Source organism: Trichechus manatus, unplaced genomic scaffold, assembly GCF_000243295.1.
Source record: "Trichechus manatus latirostris isolate Lorelei unplaced genomic scaffold, TriManLat1.0 scaffold00074, whole genome shotgun sequence".
Taxonomy (NCBI): domain Eukaryota; kingdom Metazoa; phylum Chordata; class Mammalia; order Sirenia; family Trichechidae; genus Trichechus; species Trichechus manatus.
Genome location: NW_004444010.1, coordinates 12,195,180 through 12,214,865, shown reverse-complemented (window position 1 = coordinate 12,214,865; position 19,686 = coordinate 12,195,180). Strand labels below are relative to the sequence as shown.

At 39.1% G+C, this 19,686-nt stretch overlaps 1 protein-coding gene across 5 annotated transcripts in view; it reads left to right on the top strand.

Moving 5' to 3' along the window:
• Window positions 1-19,686, top strand: part of PDE4D (phosphodiesterase 4D) — an 889,016-nt gene that overhangs the window by 601,476 nt on the left and 267,854 nt on the right. For 4 of the 5 annotated variants that reach the window (XM_004380493.2, XM_004380496.2, XM_023734997.1 and 1 more), the window contains exon 2: window positions 18,693-18,884. In XM_004380493.2, the coding sequence (XP_004380550.1) occupies window positions 18,693-18,884 (192 nt within the window). Of the gene's footprint in view, window positions 1-18,692; window positions 18,885-19,686 lie in introns of those variants that run through there. The other variant, XM_023734998.1, reaches the window with a different exon arrangement.

The window sequence follows — 19,686 nt, the reverse complement described above, 5'->3', positions numbered from 1 at the left end:
TTTTCTCCATTTATCATGATGTTGCTTATTGGTCCAGTTGTGAGGATTTTTGTTTTCTTTATGTTGAGGTGTAATCCATACTGAAGGCTGTAGTTGTTGATCTTCATCAGTGAGTGCTTCAAGGCCTCTTCACTTTCAGCAAGTAAGGTTGTGCCACCTTCGTATTACAGGTTGTTAATGAGTCTTCCTCCAATCCTGATGCTGTGTTCTTCATCATATAGTTCAGCTTCTCAGATCACTTCCTCAGCATACAGACTGAAGAAGTATGGATACAAAAGATACAACCCTAACACACACCTTTCCTCATTTTATACCTTGCGGTCATCCCTTGTTCTGTTTAAACTACTGCCTGTATAGTTTCCTCATGAACTCAATTTAGTGTTCTGGAATTCCCATTCTTTGCAATGTTTATCCCTAATTTGTTATGATCTACACAGTCAAATGCTTTTGCATAGTCAATAAAACACAGATAAACATCTTTCTGGTATTCTCTACTTTCAGCCAAGATCCACCTGATATCAGCAATGATATCTCTCCTTCCACATTCTCTTCTGAATCAGGCTTGAATTTCTGGCAGTTCCTTGTAGATGTACTGCTGAAACCATTTTAAATTATCTTCTGCATAATTTTACTTGCATGTGATATTAATGATATTGTTCAATAATTTCCACATTCTGTTGGATCACCTTTCTTTGGAATAGGCACGTATATGGATCTCTTCCAGTTAGTTGGCCAGGTAGCTATCTTCCAAATTTCTTGGCATAGGCAAATGACCGCTTCCAGCATTGCATCCGTTTGTCAAAACATTTCTATTGGTATTCCATCAATTCCTAGAGCCTTGTTTTTTGCCAGTGCTTTCAGCGCAGCTTGGACTTCTTCCTTCAGTACCGTCAGAAACACTAAACTGTAGAATACTGACATGACCATCTATAGCCAGTTAGAGAAATCCTTGCTGGGTTGAGAGGCTGTCTTGTTTACAGTGTACTTAGAGCTCTACTTCTCATTATAAAAGCATATGCCGTTTTTAAGAAGGAGTTAAATGGGAAATCATCCAAAAATGGAAGCCACGTTTATACAGAATAAACTACTCAAAAAAGAGAGAAAAAAAATGACAAAATGAACAAATGGGAATATAATAATCTATTCAGAAAGTAGGTTATTTGGCACAAATGGATGATTATTTCCAAATATTTGAGCAATATCATTGCATAAAAATGTGGAGAATTTTAACAGCTGAAGAAGTAAAATTTCACTTGATCTTTTTGAAAACACAGTAAATGTCAAAGCAAAGAAGGTCAGCAATGATATTGTTTCACAGCTTGAGATGATTAGAGAAGAGGTCAAACGTATTTAGAAAACAGTTGTGCATTTTTCTTAGCTATGGACTTGGCAAGTTAATAGTATTTATGAACTATTTCACCATTAATTTTATTGTACTGAGGAGGAAAAAAATTCCATTTTCATTTAGGAGCAGAAGCAGCTCAGTGCAACTACCACAGTCCTTATGGCTTCTCAGTTCACTCTGTTCCTCTTCCCAGTGGTGTCTGGGAGTAGTAGGAGGCTGATGAATATTCATAGAATTGTTAGATGATGCTTTTCTGTGATCTACTCCATCATCTTCAGGATGTATTGATCATTTGTGTTTGATCTCTAAGGCGGCAACCGAATGTTTCTTGTATCAGGGATACATTGAAACTCGGTAAATGAGAGCTCAAATTGGACACCACTCCATTATTTCACAAACCATATAGCCAAGAATGCCCCGGTTAACTTCCTTTTCTTCCTCTAGAGAGGAAGACTCTCCAAAGGTGTTTAGTCTTTGAGTTCAGACCAGGAAAGACCTTAGGCATCTGATTCAACATATAAAATTCCCAATCACACAAACTTCCTCCACCTGATTCCATTTCAAACAAACTGGACAACAGTGAAGAAAGTTTCTCTTCTAGATTAGGGTAAACTGTGAAAATTTTACACAACTTTTCCATAGGTTCTGTCTTATAAATCTAGAAATGTGGACATATAGAATGTCATTTTGATCTGGAATCCCAGGCTAACTAAGGCAAGCCTAATTTGCTCTATTATTTCCGAGACTTTATGGACCCAAGAGGAAAATGGATCCAAATCTTAAGTGGAGGTGACCCGATCTTGTATCCCTTCTATGATCCAGAGACAAGCTCATGTATCAGTTTCATGCTTGAGGTGATCTTCTGTAACTCTTCCTGTTGTCATCAAGACATAACAGAATTGGGCTGACTTTCATTCCTTACAGAACAATCGCAACTGTGTGGAATGATTATAAATGTATTCTCTAAAACATCTTAGCCACTTGGATGATAAGAAATGTCTTAATCAGGAGCAGATAATCCAGCAGGCAAGGTAAGTATGGTGAAACCCATGTGAAACTGTTCACTACAGATTAATAAGTAAGCACAAGTAAGCCTGTGCTTACCTTGTTTACTGGGTCATTGCCCTTGTCAGGGATTATAAATGTGAAAAGAGGCTTTGATTCTATAGGAAGGAGGTGCTGTAGGGTTGAGAGAGAGACAGGTGCCAGCCATACCTTGAAGCAGAATCTTAGATATGGTGAAAAAATGTGAAATTGTTCACTACAGGCGATATGGTTAGCGAAGTAAGTGCTGTGCTTACCTTTCCTATTGGATAATCTGCCCCTAGTCTTAGTGAAGATATGTGTAACCAAGGAAGATCAAGGAAAAATAAAAACTAAACCAAGTGAGAAGATGGTAGAAGAAGTGAAGAGACAGCTGGTTTTGTTCGGGCCTCTGTGGGACACATTTTTTTTCTTAGTGCAGAGGTGGATTGGGTATGAAATGTTTCAATGTTTAGTACAATTTCAATACAGCCAGTTCAGTTGGTGGGGGAATTCCGTTAATGTAGTGTATTAATTAGGATGGGAGAAGCTGTGTTCTTTCAAAATTAAGTGACTTAAAAAGTAAGAAATTTCTTCTTCGTCACATAATTACCAAGGGTTGTGTTTCAGAGGACAGGGCAACTCTCCTCCCTGCTCTCACCAGGGACCAGGATCCTTTCATCTCATATCCACCATCCTTCAGGGCTTCCTCATTGCCTGTATCCAGCTGGCAGGAGAAAGAGTACAGAGATGGTCATGAGGAAGGAGTTCTGAGTGAGTCCCAAAAGTGACGTGCAATACTTCTGCTCACATCCAGTCACATGGCCAAATCTAATTGCCAGGGAAGCATAGAAATGAGGTTTTAGTGTATGCCTAGGAACAAGAGAAGAATAGAATTTGGCAGACAGCTGTCAGAATTTGCCACAGTCACGGTCCTGACTAGTGAATTCTATGCTTTGCCAACATCATTTTGTCTTTAGTCAGCATTATAGACAAAAACATTTCAAGCAAATGTGGAAATACACCCTTACACATCAAAATCACTGTTGAAGTAGGTCTCACAGCCTCCTAACCAGCCTATCCCAATGTCTTAAAATCTCAAATGGGTAATTTGTGACCATGCATAATTCACTTGATAAGAAATCAGAAGGGAAGCTAATTTCAATGTGCACATAACATAATGAGAGGTATCTGTTTAATGGGAACCTTAACATCTTTGTTGTTACTCTCTGTCATACATTTTCAAAGAATTACCAGACAGAATGATTGTTTATGACCATAATAGCTTAATATTCTTATAGTTACTTTACTGTGGTAGGATTGAAGAAATAGTATAATTCAGATCGCACAGCTCTTGGAAGTGCTTCTCTTTTCTCTTCTACCCCTTTAAAGTGGAAAATTCCATCTGTTTGGATTGTTGAGGTTGGAAATTGAGTAATATCACTTCTCCAAAATAGATTTAATAGCAGGACGGGTAAATGGTTTCCTGACCTGTTTGAGAGAGAATTCAGACCCAGAGGAAAACATGGTGTATGAGTTTTCATATCCATTAGTGGAAAAAAATTAAAATTTAGGTTATATTTTAAAGGTATTTGTAGTAGAACTATTACAGATTTTTTTTTTCAATTATAATCTTGCCTATACTTTTTAAATCTACTTAATATATAATATTTCAGTAGCAAGTACTTTTACAAAGCACACATAATTTAATCATTCTATTCATTCAGTTAAAAACAAAAAACAAGCTAAAGCCTTTGCCGTCAAGATCGATTGTGACTCATAAGGACCCTACAGGACAGAGTAGAACTGCCATATAGGGTTTCCAAGGAGCAGCTGGTGGATTCAAACTGCTGACCTTTTGGTCAGCAGCCTGAGCTCTTAACCACTGCACCACCGTTCATTTTGTTAGGCCAATGGAAAATTAAGTCTTAAGCCTAAATAGATTAATAACCAGGGGTGAGACTGAGAACCACATTTTAAAAACACATCCCTCAAAAAGAAAATCAAAATCTCTTGGGAGACAGGTATGGTTTGATGGGTACCTTTCTCTTGATCATCTAAGTGATTCTAATATATCACTCCCACTCTCCCAGGACTAGTTGATAACCACTGATCTGGACGAATAAACGTGTGCAAAGAGAAAGAAAAATTCTGAAAAATATGAGTAAGTTTGGAAATTTGGGCTATCAAAAAAAGAAAGGGAGAAAAAGAATGACTAAAAAAAAAATCAACCTCTATTAGAATTTGCCTTTTAAGAAAATATATGGTGCTACATTTTACATTTTCAGCTCTCCTATTGCTTTCCTTGCCCTTTTCTGCTCATCATTGTCTGGGAAGGAGATTTACTACGAAACTAATGAAGATCAACTCAGGGCTCCTCACTGACCTGTGCCCCTTCCCAGTTCTAGAAGGGAGGAGCACTAGCAACATTGGCAAATACTTACAGGTTTTTGTAAAATTTGCAAAAGTAAGATACTCTTTTGTATTACTTTACTCAAAGCAGATGCTCAAATTGTATAATCTTCATGTGTCACAAAACCTGGATCCCCTGCTTTCATGGTTGAGAGGTGGTTAAACAGGAGAATATTTAAAATAACCCCACTAAAATATCTTTTAACACCACAGCCTTCTTAGAGCCTTTGCAGATTATTTCTTCAAATGAACTGATCAACCTCATTAGTTGATATGAGTCTTTAAACAAGTGACTAATTCTTGGCCCAATTAAAAAAATAAAGTTCATTTTAAGTACAGCCACACAGATAACCACGGAAAATGATAAGCAGGATGAAGTAAGTTGTGTTGCATCTAAAGATATCAATGTATTCAAAATGCAAATATTTCTGGAGCAACTATGTTGTGCGGCACTATTCTAGGTGCTGGAATATGTTGATAAGCAACCAAACCTATTGCCGTCCAGACGATTCCGACTCATAGCGACCCTATAGGACAAAGTAGAACTGTCCCATAGGGTTTCCAAGGAGTGGGTGGGTGGTGGATTCGAACCACTGACATTTTGGTTAGCAGCCAAACTCTTAACCACTGTGAAAAAATTTCAGCACTTGTGAAGCTTACATTCAGATGGATGGATGGATGGATGGATGGGTGGATGGGTGGATGGGTGGATGGGTGGATGGATGTTGTGCAGTTAACTTGACTCATGGTGACCTTATGCACAACAGAATAGAACGTTGCCTGGTCCTGTGTCATCCTCACAATCACTGTCATGCTCGAGTCCATCATTGTGGCTATTGTGCCAATCTATCTCATCGAGGGTCTCCCTCACCCTCACTGGCCCTCTACTTCACCAAACAAGATGTCCTCCTCCAGCAGTTGATCCCTCCTGATCGTGTGTCCAAAGCAAGTAAGTCGGACAGTGTTCTGTTGTGATCCATTGGGTTTTCATTGGCTGATTTTCAGAATTAGATTGTCAGGACTTTCCTCCTAGTTTGGCTTAGTCTGGAAGCTTCACTGAAACCTGTCCACCATGGGTGACCCTGCTGGTATTTGAAATACCAGTGACATAGCTTTCAGAATAATAGTAACACAGAAGCCACCACACTACAACAAACTGATAGACCGGTGGTGTCACATTCTAAAGGGGATAGTAAAATAATCAACAAAATAAGTACAGTATAAAGTTTATCCAACATTGATGAATGCTGTGGAGAGATATAAAAATAAAAGAGGGATAGGAAAGGCTAGGAGATTAGGGGTGGCAATATTAAATAGGATAGCTGGGACTATCTCAATGTGAAGGTAGCATTGAGCCGTATCTGGGGAAAGAATATTTCAGGCAGAGGGAACTGGATGTGCAAAGAAGGGAGCAGGCACACATGTTCAAAGAACAGACAGGGCCCAAGAGGCCAAAGCGGAGTGAACTAGAAGGAGTGAGGTCCAGAGATAAGAGCAGGGAGGCAGCAGGGGCCCAAATCACACACAGCCTTTCGCCACTGTGAGGATGTAGCTTTTGCTCTGACTTGGATAGGAAGCCTTTGGGGCTTGTGAGTAAGGATGTGCTAGGATCTGATTTACATTTTAGCGGGATCCTATTGCAATCTGCTCTATAAAGTATGGAGGGAAGAGACAGGACACAGGAGGGAAAGCCATTAATATATCATTGTTCCTATGTGGGCTTAAAAGGAGCCCTAGTGGCGCAATGGTTAAGCACTTGGCTGCTAACCGAAAGGTCAGGGGTTCAAACTCACCAGCAGCTCTGCAGGAGAAAACTAGGGAACCCATAGGGGAGTTCTACTCTGTCACATAGGGTCGCTATAAGTCAGAATGGACTCCACAGCACACAACAACATGTGGGCTTATTAAAGCAAATTAATAAATAAATATAAAAACACCCTCCGCCCCCTTCCACCACCACGTTGTTAACATGACACTGTTCCTTTTGGAGTGTTAGCTTCGTGATGCCAGATTTAGAGAAAAACTGCATTTTAAAAATGTGACAGTTTCTAAGTGGTCTGGAAGAGCAAAAGTTCCGAGGTAACCTGTTTTCTGTAGGACAGGGAAGGTCAAGCTGAGTCAATCAGTGTGAGGCTGCAGGTGACACTCAAGTCCAGCCTGGCTGGGAGAGCATGCACTTCCCTGCCTTTTAGTTGAGAGTGCATTGATGGTTTCATGGTAGAATTCTCACCTTCCATGCGGGAGTCCTGGGTTCCATTCCCAGCCAATGCGCCTCATGTACAACCACCACCTGTCCCTCGGTGGAGGCTTGCATGGTGCTATGATGCTGAACAGGTTTCAGCAAAGCTTCCAGATTAAGACAGACTAGAAAGAAAGCCCTGGAGATCTGCTTCCAAAAATCAGCCAATAAAAACCCTATGGATCAGATCAGTGCCATCCTCAACCGATCATGGGGATGGCGCAGGATCAGGGAGCCTTTCCTTCTGTTGTGCATGGGGTCACCATGAGTTGGGGGCTGACACAAGAAGACTGTTTGAGAACAACAAATGAAAATAAGATGTAAGTGAAAGAAATACATGCTTGCTTGTTTTATTCTTAGTCACAGTGAAGCCTGCATGAAACTATCATATACGTTAAGGCTACCAACAACTTCAAAAATAGCATTTTCAATTTTCAGTATATATTCTAGTTGAATATATATTTATGACTTGAACTGTTCATTGTTTCTAGATAATTGCTTCATATATACATTCATTCTGCCACTGCAGGCTTTGCCTCCAGAATCACACATCACAGCCCACCTTAGGGACCATTTGAGCTCCTTTCTTAAGCATAATTTCAGTGAAGAAAAGTTTTCAGAAAATAATTGTTAAAAGATAATCTGTGAAAGGTCATGGAAGCCCCATAGACACATCCAAACTCCCTGAGGGACTGAATTGCTGGGCGGAGGGCTCTAGGGACCATGGTCTTGGGGAACATCTAGCTCAATTGGCATGACACAGCTTATAAAGACAGTGCTCTACATTCTACCTTGGTGAGTAGTGTCTCGGGTCTTAGAAGCCTGTGAGCGGCCATCTGGGATACTCCACTGGTCTCATCTCTTCGGGAGCAAGGGAGAATGAAGAGAACAGGATACAAGGAAAAGATTAGTCCAAAGGACTGATTGTCCACGGCTGCCAGGGCCTCCACCGGACTGGGTCCAGTACAGCTAGATGGTGCCCGGCTACCACCACTGACTGCTCTGACCAGGATCACAACAGAGGGTTCTGGACAGAGCTGGAGAAGGATGTAGAGCATAATTCTAACTCACAGAAAGAAGACCAGATTTACTGGCCTAAAGGAGACTGGAGAAACCCCGAGAGTATGGCCCCCAGACACCCTTTTAGCTCAGTGGTGGAGTTACCTCCGAGGTTCACCGTTCGGCCTGGGAGTGGACAGCCCCGTAAAACCAAATGAGACTAATGAGGTACAGGAGTGCAGTGACAGGGGCCAGAAAGCAGAAGGGGACAAGAAAGCTGGTGATAGGAACCCAAGGCTGAGTAAGGATATTGTTGACGTGTTGTGAGATTGTTAACCATTGTCATAGGGCAACATTTGTAGTAACTGTTAAATGAGAAACTATTTTGTTCTGTAAGCCTTCATCTTAAGTGAGAATAACAGCACAATTGGAAGAGTGTAGTCAATGTCACTGAACTGTGCATGTAGAAATTTTTGAAATGGTATATCTTTGGCTATGTGTATTTTCACCAAAAAAAAAAAAAGAGGTTGAGAAGTTAGAGGGTTGATATGTTGTGGGGTTGTTAACCAATGTCATAAAATAACATGTGTACTTCTGTTTCATGAGAAACTATATGTTCTGTAAGCCTTCACCTGAAGTACAATAAAAAAAAAATTTAAAAAAAAGGTTGTCTGTAAGCCTCATGTAAAACACTTCTCAATTTTAGCTTTCTGGTCTAATATACATTTTCAGAAAATCGATCTTTCATCATCTCGATTGGCAAAACCCTGCTAAGCAAGTCTGCCTGTCCCCTCTTGGTTCCAGTCCAAACATCAAACTCACACCATCTTCTTCATCGTGAATCTCTTTATTGCTGTATGTTACTAGGGGTGTCATTAACAAGTCAGAGACAAATGCTATCACATGTATTTTCCAGAGACCACTTGATATTTTTACTCATAAATCAGCATATACCCTTAACCTTTGTGTTAGGTTTTTGTGTATAAAAACCATCTGTGACAACACAAGATAAAATATTCCTGTTCTTACATGCAGGCCCTCCATGCAAATATACATATTAGTGCAAGCTGATGTGCATGGTATCACTTAACTGCATAATCCATTTAAGTAGCTAAACACCATGTCATCTGAGGGTATCCTATTTAAATTTAATATGCAACTTTTTGATTTATTGGAAAGATTACCAATTGTGCATATCACTGTACAATACTATTGTCTATAGTCTCATCTCTGGATCATCAGAGTAGAGTAAATATTAAAATGGGGAATTTTGAGAAGTAGTATTTTCTTTACTCCAGAGAAGCTATTTGACCTGCAAGGAAATTTCAGATGGGGAAATATCACTGGCCTTAATTAGATACAGATTTCGTAGCCTTGTGTTATTGATAACAATGGGTAAAACTTAAATATTTAAAGAGAAAAAAAATTAAGCAATTATCCCACTCCAGTTATGCTTCCATTTAATGCTAGGGCAGGAAAGTACATTTTGGGTGACAAAACACCAAAATGAATTCCATTAAATAGCCAATAGCATGGGCTACAATGCCCACAGGATAACTGTGCATAAGAAAATAAACAGCGATGTAATTGTGACCCAAGGTCCCCAAGGTACATCAAAAGACTGGAGACCTGAGGTCTACAAGACTGTTTCTGCCCATTATATTCGGCTGGAGCCCCACCCGGATTGTTGGGACCTCGAAGCCTTCCATGGTTTCCTAGCAGGAAATTATTCTTTCTCCTCTGTGAGAAATATCTAGAGAAAAATCAACAGTCTCCACCCTCCCCCGGCTGTTATCACACTGGAATTACTCTACTGGGGTGGGGACGTAAAAACAGCTAAGTTGTTAGAGCAATCTGGTTTCAGCATCTGTCACCTCATTGATTGCCAGGGCTGACTCAGGTGATTTGGCTGACCAGCCTTCCATTCCCTTCCTGTCTCATCTTTCTGTTTATATTCTTTTCAAATCTGCGTGTTCAAATAAACAGTAAGAACTAGACGGAAGGACCCCTCAAAGATAAAGAGTAATAAAAATACGAACAACAGCTCCTGAATATCAGGAATGTACTAACTGCCAGGCAGTGTACTAAATGGTTTCCAAACATTTTCTCTGTTAATCCTCATAATGGACCTAGAGCTAGATACGTCATTATCCTCATCAGGAAACAGAGGCTTAGAAAGGTAAAGTACTTTGCCCAAGTGCATGTGACTGGAAAGTGACAGGACCAAGATTTGAATCTAACCTTTTCTAACTCCCAAGTGAGCATCTTAACCGGAATATTTTTGGAATTCCCCCACACCCCAAAAGAGAGCAATAAGATCTTTTTCAACAGGACATTGTTCTTCATACAGATCGTCAGCAGAGGCTGCTCTCAGGTGCTGGTGTTAGTGGAGGCTTCCAGGGCTCCACCATCATTCCAGCATCAGCAGCTATTGTGTTCGGAGGTGTTTCCTTTGACAGCTCTTCATAGGTGCTTTGGTGATGGTGACTTGTGTTGATAGGGTTCCCAGGAGCTGCTCCACAAGGTCCTCTGTGTGCCTCACCTCCTTTGTACTCCATCTTGGGAAGTCAGTGCTGAGTGTGAGGTCCTGAGGGCTAGGCTAGATGAAATGAGGCGTTTACCCAGGACAAAGTCAGTATCATAGCTGAGGAGAGAACCTGAGCCATGGTCAAAGAGAAGCAAAATGTTTAACCCAGAGAAGCAGGGTCTAACATCAAGCCAAAAGAATGAGGATGGAGTCTAAACAGGCAAATAATTACGAGGTCAGTGGTCATGAAATATGGGGGCAACTTAGGGAACAGAATGCAAGGTAGGTCAGGACAAGTAGTCCTGTAGTTCCACTGACATGAAGCAGTGTGGAGAGATCTTTGCTGGGTGGTTTGGTTGGTTTGTCTATTTCCTGTTGGGAGCTGGTTCCACAGAAAGGGAAAGGCTTATGGACTAAATGGTCCTGAGTAGTGCTAGATACAAACAGCCGTCGACAGTTCCGAATGTAACAGGCCAGCCTGTCATTTTCTCACCGCTTCTCATAGGGGGCTGTACTATTGCTTCCCCACAAGTGCCTTCTGGGTAAAAGTCAGCTTTTTTGAGGAATGTGTGCATATCCTTGAACTACGTTAAGGAGGCTAACACAGAGAACACTTAGTTCTATTTGCTAAGATCTGTCAGAGACCCTGTGACTCTCCCTTAAAGCAAAAACCAAACCCGTAGCCATTGAGTCGATTCTGACTCATAGCGACCCTGTAGGACAGAGTAGAACTGCCTGTAGGGTTTCCAAGGCTGCAATCTTGACGGAAGCAGACTGCCACATCTTTCTCCCACAGAGCAGCTAGTGGGTTTGAGCCGCCAACCTTTAGGGTAGCAGCCCGGCGCTTGATGAATGCACCACCAGGGCTCCTACGTTCATTATACTCCTTCATCATGTTGTTAGGTGCCATCAAGTCAGTTCTGACTCATAGCGACCCTGCGTACCACAGAACAAAACACTGCCTGATCCTGCACGATCCTCACAATCGTTATGCTTGAGCCCATTGTTGCAGCCACTGTGCCAATCCATCTCACTGAGGGTCTTCCTCTTTTTCACTGACCCTCTGCTTAGTTCCAGAAAGACCCTCTCAGGCCCACTAAATGGTTTACAGCAAAGACTCTTTTTACACCATACTGTTGTGCTCAAATTTGGGTAACTAGAGGATTTGGCAAATTCAAAAGTTTTGGGTCATATGAAAACCTAACCCCATAACTAGACTTAGAGAGCACAATATATAAAATGATCAGAGTGTTATTTTTAAAGAATTAACATTGGATGTTCACCCAGGTGAGGAAGCTAAGAGATCTTCCTGTATTTTTTTTTTTTTAAACTGGTTAATAGGAGCTTTTATAATGGAGACATAAACACAGTGGCCTTCTTTCCAGGCTCTGGAATCAGACAGCTCAAATTTAAAACCCATTTTCAAGCTGTAAGGCCTTGAACATGTTGCTTAACCTCCATATGCCTCAGAATCCTAATTGGTCAAAAGAAAAATAGTACCAGCTTCAAAGGGTTATTGTGAAGACCCAATGAGTTAATGTATATAAAGCACACAGCACGGTGTCTGACAGGTGGAAAGGACTCCAGAAGTTTAATTATTATTATTATCATCATCATCATCATTACCCTTTGCCATTATTACTCTCCCCAGTTCTTCAGTTACTTTCCCAAGCTTCTGCTAACCTTATGCTTGGGCTCCATCTAATTGGCAGTGAGTACAAGAGAATTTACTATATCAGAGTTTGCTAAAGGATGTGTTTGACAAAATCACAGTTGATCTCATTGGTACCAGCATCAAAGGTTAGAGTTATCCTTCATCACCTTCTTGACCTGGACTGTTTATAAAGTTATGTTTCAAAAGCAAGTCACTTATGAAGCCATTATGCTTTCAGCCTAAATCAGCTCTTTGGATTCATTTACTACCCACTGAGTGAAAAAGTACTAACCTTTACCTGTCCCAAACTCAACTCTCCCAAGAGAAGCTCCCCAGTTCTCATATTTGAAGGCGTTAATGAACAATCTCCCCCACCACTTTGGTTTATTTATTTACTTCTTATACACTGTTGGTTTCCTTTTTATTAAAAAACAGTATGTTTATTCTAGCAAATCAAGCAATATGAAAGCATACAACTTAAAAGTTAATCATTTTCCCCAGTCCCGTTCCCTGGGCTATTTATTGTCAAAAGTCAGTGTGTATCTTTTCACAATTTCTTTATAACCAGCTTCTTCGGACCTTCCTTAGATTTCCATAAACACACCCACCCGGATATACCTACTAGGTTGAACCATACCAAACTGCCATTTTCATAGGTCCCCACTCTTCTTTAATACCAACCCTCAAATTGAGCCACACACTGAATTTTCTGTTTTATCCACAGGCCTTACTCATCCCTGCTTGTGTTTGCTTTTGCTACTTCACTCTGCTGGGCCCGTTCCACCCCCACCGCAAGTCTGCCTGGACAGTTTTGACCTACCCTTTTAAGACTAAGTCCTTTTCTTTTCTGATGGTTTCAGTTTCTTAAACTCCCTTTATATTCATTGTCTAAATCACGTTTTCTGATTGTCTATGTAACACAGTTTTGTAATTTTCTGGTGTCCTATTTATATATCATTTTGTACAGATGTGCCAGATGTTTTGTTCTTTTCCTCTAATTGCTTCATGTTATGTTGCCTTAACTGGACTTCAGTGCCTTGTTGTTGTTGTGAGCCGTTGATTCTGACTCATGCCTTGTAGGTGTGTACTATGTTTAATATTTCTGTATCCAAGTACTAATCTAGGAGAAACTATAGGAGAAACTATAAATGTTTGTTCATTCAATCTCTCATAATATAAAGTCTCTTTTTCTAGCAAGCCATTCACCGATACCAACACTGGCTAATGCTTCAGCCTAGTGATTCTTAATAGTATTACTTTTCCTTGATGATGAATTTTGTTTATAGGAGGATTGGATATAATGGAAATCAAGCATACAAGTGATCTTGGGCTCTGGACCCAGCTCCCAAAGCAAACTGTGTTCTAAGAAAATTTATGTGTTGCCAAAATTTAGAGTGATTACGCAGCCCATTAGTGACACGCAGATTCCTTTCCCTGACACAAAAGACATTCATTATTTGTTAGGTCAAGATTTTTTTTTCGTGAGTCTAATAAAACATCAGTGACTCGTTCAGTTTTAAGTCTTCGTTAGCAATGTTTGTAAAGCTAATACTGATATTCCTAGATTAGTGTACTTTTATCAATATTTGGTAATCACTTCTTATAGATTGTCATGGTTTTTTTTTTGATAATATTTTAGAAGTTACATTCATAACTCTCAAGGAAATACACATATTTAGGCCTTCAAGTTTATTTAAAATAGATTTTCCTTAGGTAAGAAAACTGTCTCCATCTAGTGGACAAATTGTTATATTACAACCTACAAAGAAAAAATACCAAACCGTTTAGAAGAGCCTCCATCAAGCATCTTCTGACGTATTATTAAATGTTTTGGTTTAATGGGTAATATTATTGAAAATGTTAAATCTTCTAAGATATTTACAAGTATTTGTTTCAAAACATGGGTATCGCTGGTGGCACAGTGGTTAAAGCACTTGACTGCTAACCTAAATATCAAGTTAGAAATGAACATTGGTTCCCAGGGAGAAAGATGTGGCAGTTGCTCCTGTAAAGATTTACAGTCTCAGAAACCCTATGGGGTCCCTATGAGTCAGAATTGACTCGACGACAGTGGATTTGATTTTTGGTTTTGGATTCAAAACATAGACTAGAGTGGCTCTGTAAGACTTGCTCAGTTAAATTTAAAAAATAATAATGATAAAAATATAAATTACTGATTTTTTTGTTATATTTGTATTTACTCAATCGAACAAAGAAAAACTAAACCAAAAACTACACTTCTGTATCGCCTGTATTTCTGTTCATACAATAGCAAGAAGAAGGTGTTTACTTTTTTTTTATCCAACAGTCAAAACATCATGATGCTGATGGGAAATCACATAAATATTTTTCATTATATGTTCACATTATTAAGTCTTCCTTCTCATGCTGAAAAGATGACATGACTATCTTCTTAGAACAGCAATCTGCTCCTATCCACCCTCTATTCAGAATTCTTCGATGTCTTCCACTTATACACTGAATACCTTCAAAAGTCCTCTTTAAATACTACTTCATGAAGACTTCTCAGCTATCTTAGCCTGGATTAATCTCATCTCCTTTATTTTTATATCGCAGCATACTCATAATAGGCACTTAACATATCCTAATTTAATTAAGCATATCCAAGAACATCTTGCAAGAAATCCCTTATATGTCTGTTTTATGATTAGAGATTCCTTCTCCCTTCTGAGCTTCCTCAGGATTGCCCCACATATATGAAGTGAGTATCCCCTGTTTGGGTGTCACTGTTTCGGACATATATTTATAGTTTGTATAATTATACTTTAGCCCTAGAAGGAGTTCAGAAACGTAAATGACTAAATCCAGTTAGCTCAGTGACTTTGGTCGATTAACTTGTCTAGGACTGGTATCTGTCTGTAAAATAAGTCAGCTGAACTAAATAATCTCTCATTTTCCTTGCACAAAATGATACAATTCTAAGTAAATTTTAACTTGAAAAACACATTTATGACTAGTCAAGGTACTTTATGAGTTTTTCCTCTTCTTTTTACTGGATGGATTTATTTGGAGTCAATGTCTTATTTGGTCATAGATTCATAGATATTCATGACACATCAAGCCCTGGCATATCCTTCCACTTTGACTTCCAAGCTTTGGGTCATAACACTATTTAGTAACTCCAATACAGAAAATGAAATAATGTTTTAAAATTAGCTGGTTAATAGTTTGGGTAAATGTTTCACTGGGGAAAATGTTAATAACAATTAAACTTGAATTCATTGAGTTATTCATTCAACAATTTTTTTTAAACGACATACCTACTCCTACTGGGCTCCCCTGAGTTATCACCCTCCTAAGAACACATGAGAGTTGTCTTTATTTTATTACTGATTGACATTTGACTAGAACAGCTCTTTGTGAAAAGTTTACCTAGATTATAAGGACTGTGAGGTTAAAACTATGTGTGTGGTTCTGTGTCCCCCCCAACTTTAACATCTGCATTGCGAAGCACAGTGTCTTTCATTCATTCCATCATTGATCCAAACCATTTAGTAAAGGTCTTCGAAGTGCCACGCAAAGTGCTAACAACACTCAGAGCCTCCATTCTCATAGAGTTCATGGGGTCATTTAGGAATGAAGACCAAGAGGTAACATTTCAGTTCACTGATAATGCTGGCAATAGGGAGCAGAAGAGGGTCTTGGGAACACACAGAAAGAGCATCTTATAAAGTTTTGGGTATCAGGGCAGCTTTGCTGGAGAAGGCTAAATCCTCATGGACAAGTAACAATTGTTGTTGTTGTTAGATGCTATCGAGTCGGTTCCAACTCATAGCAACTCTACTTACAACAGAGTAATTAGGGGACGAGTAGGTCAGGTAGTGATAGTGGGTAAAAAGAAGGTGGGGGTTTAGTATGAGTAGAATTAAGCATGCAATGGAAGAGATTTGCAAGTTGAGGTTGGGAAAATGGTTAATAGTACTTCTGACAGCAGATTGTTAAGACTCCATTAGTCTAACAAAGGAATTTGGACTTTATCCTGAAGGCAATGGTGAGCTACCAAAGGGTTTTAAACTGAGGAATAATGTAATCAGGTTTCCATTTTAAGAAGAATCACTCTTGGTACAGGGTGGAAAATAGATTCAAGAGATTAAAGGCTAATCTAGCTGAGAATTATTGGAATCTTGAATTTAATATATTGACAGTGGGGATGGAGGGAAGTGGATACAACAGAAATTAATAATTGGCAGGTCAAGAAGACAAAGTAAAGTATTATAATGAAATGTGCAAAGACCTGGAGTTGGAAAACCAAAAGGAAAGAACATGCTTAGAATTTCTCAAGCTGAAAGAACTGAAGAAAAAATTCAAGCCTCTAGTTGCAATATTGAAGGATTCTATGGGCAAAATATTGAATGACACAGGAAGCATCAAAAGAAGATGGAAGGAATGCACAGTCAATGTACCAAAAAGGATTGGATGGCATTCAACCATTTCAGAAGGTAGCATATGATCAAGAACTGATGGTACTGAAGGAAGAAGTTCAAGCTGCACTGAAGACATTGGCGAAAAACAAGGCTCCAGGAATTGACAGAATGCCAATTGAGATGTTTCCACAAATGCATGCAACCCTGGAAGCACTAACTCATCTATGCCAAGAAATTTGGAAGACAGCTTCCTGGCCAACTGACTGGAAAAGATCCATATTTGTGACCATTCCAAAGAAAGGCAATCCAATAGAATGTAGAAATTATTGAACAGTATAGGGTCACTATGAGTCAGAATCAACTTGACAGCAATGAGTTTGTTTTTTGTTTTTGTTTTTTTTTTTTTGGTATCATTAATGTCACACGCAAGTAAAGTTTTGCTGAAGATTATTTAAAAACAGTGGCAGCAGTACATTGACAGGGAAACTGCCAGACTTTCAAGCCAGATTCGGAAGAGGACGTGGAATGGGGGATATCATTGCTGATGTCAGATGGATCCTGGCTGAAAAGCAGAGAATACCAGAAAGATGTTTACCTGTGTTTTATTGACTACGCAAAGACGTTCGACTGTGTGGATCATAACAAACTGTGGTTAACATTACGAAGAATGGGAATTCCAGAACACTTAATTGTGCTCATGCAGAACCTGTACATAGATCAAGAAGCAGTTGTTCCAACAGAACAAGGGGATACTGCATAGTTTAAAATCAGGAAAGGTATGTGTCAGGGTTGTATTCTTTCACCATATCTATTCAACCTGTATGCTGAGCAAATAATCCAAGAAGCTGGACTATATAAAGAAGAACGTGCCTTCAGGATCATAGGAAGACTCATTAACACAACCTTGCTTGCTGAAAGGGAAGAGGACTTGAAACACTAATGAAGATCAAAGACTACAGCCTTCAGTATGGATTACACCTCAAAATAAAGAAAACAAAATCCTCACAACTGGACCAATAAACAATATCATGATAAATGGAGAAAATAATGACATTGTCAAGGATTTCATTTTACTTGGATCCACAATCAACACCCAGCAGTCAAGAAATCAAATGACATACTGCATTGAGCAAATTTGCTGCAAAAGACTTCTTTAAAGTACTATAAAGCAAAGATGTCACTTTGAGGACTAAGGTACACCTGACCCAACCATTGATATTTTCAGTCACCTCATATGCATGTGAAAGCTGGATAATGAATAAGAAAAATTGATGCATTTGAATTATAGTGTTGGCGATGAATATTGAATATACCATGAATTGCTAGAAGAACGAACAAATCTGTCTTAGAAGTATAACCAGAATGTTCTTTAGAAGTGAGGATGGCAAGACTTTGTCTTATGTATTTTGAACATGTTATCAGTAGGGACCAGCCCCTGGAGAAGGACATCATGCTTGGTAAAGTAGAGGGTCAGTGAAAAAGAGGAAGACCCTCAAAGAGATGGATTAACACAGTGGCTACAACAATGGGCTCAAACATAGAAACAATTGTGAGGATGCTGCAGGACCTGGAAGTGTTTTGTTCCATTCTACATAGGGTCACTATGAGTTGTAACCAACTTGACAGCATCTAACAACAACAGAGGGAGGGGAGAGGAGCCCAGTTTTTGTTTTAATTTTTATTTGAGGGGAAAGGTATTAAGTACATAATGGGCATTTGTTGAATCAAATTCAAATATTTAGTGAATTATTATTTGTTTGTTCTTTATCAAAAAAAGGAATTCTGTTCTTAGGAAAACAAGTTATACAATATTCTTGCCAAATGGGTTCTTTTTAACTGAAAGTGAGTTTAGAGAGACCTATGTCTTATATCTTCATCTGTATCTTACAAATAGTCTATTAACAATAGTAGCCAAGAGCTTAGGAGGACAAGAATGTGAAGTCAATGTGTGCTTTACTTTCATGTATTTAAGTATGGTTGGTTTTTAGCAGCAAGAATCAGCTGTAGACTTTCCCATCATCAATTCCTAAACTGAAGCATTTTCCCTTTGCTAAAATTTCAACATCCAAGTTTTTACAGAAATGTAATTCTTTCTTCTTCTTTGACAGTTTTGATGTGGACAATGGCACATCTGCGGGACGGAGTCCCTTGGATCCCATGACCAGCCCAGGATCTGGGCTAATTCTCCAAGCAAACTTTGTCCACAGTCAACGTCGGGAGTCCTTCCTGTATCGATCTGACAGTGATTATGACCTCTCTCCAAAGTCTATGTCCCGGAACTCCTCCATTGCCAGTGATATGTAAGTATAAGTGTGAGCCAAGAGAAGAGGGAGCACCTATGGAAAATCAAGTAAATTTATCTAAAGGGTTGATGGTGTAATAAGATCAATGATTGTTGCTTGGCTACTTCACTCTCCTCTAATATAGAAAGAACAGTGAGTAAAATTATACAAGCTGAAAATTAATGGTAGATTTCCCTTGAATACCCTGTCACTCTTGATAAGAAACATTTGTTTTCCCAAAAGGTGTGAATTAAATTGTTATGCTAACTTTTACATTTAAAACATTAGCTTATGTATGACTTGATTTTTAGCTATTCAGTCATAGGGATATTTTCTGTTTATTTCTATAAATTTAAATTCAGTTGGAAAAATCCCTGTGATATTAGACTGTATAGAATTCTGAGTATATCTCAATTGATGTACCTCACAGAAGTTAGCCCTGGTTGTCCAGATTATTTAAGAATTCTTTGTATAAGTTTATCCAAAGTAAACCATTTTTTGAATATGAATTGATAGAGGCAAGAACAGAACACATTAGAAAGGCTTGAATGTCGTTAAGACATGGTACAACTTGGAAACTAATGAAACTAATGAGCAGCTCCCCAGAATTACAAGATCATTCACCCAACACATTCCATTCTGGTGTTTTTTATAGCATTCATAACTTCCTATGTTAAGGAAGCTTCTAAATAATAGCTCAATGTCACCTAATACTGCACTGTCATTTACAGTAACTCTGCCATTGTATAAAGTTAGTCACCTACTTTCTTCCTCTGTATCTAGACAATTGTCCAATAACTAGCACCATCTTCATATGATA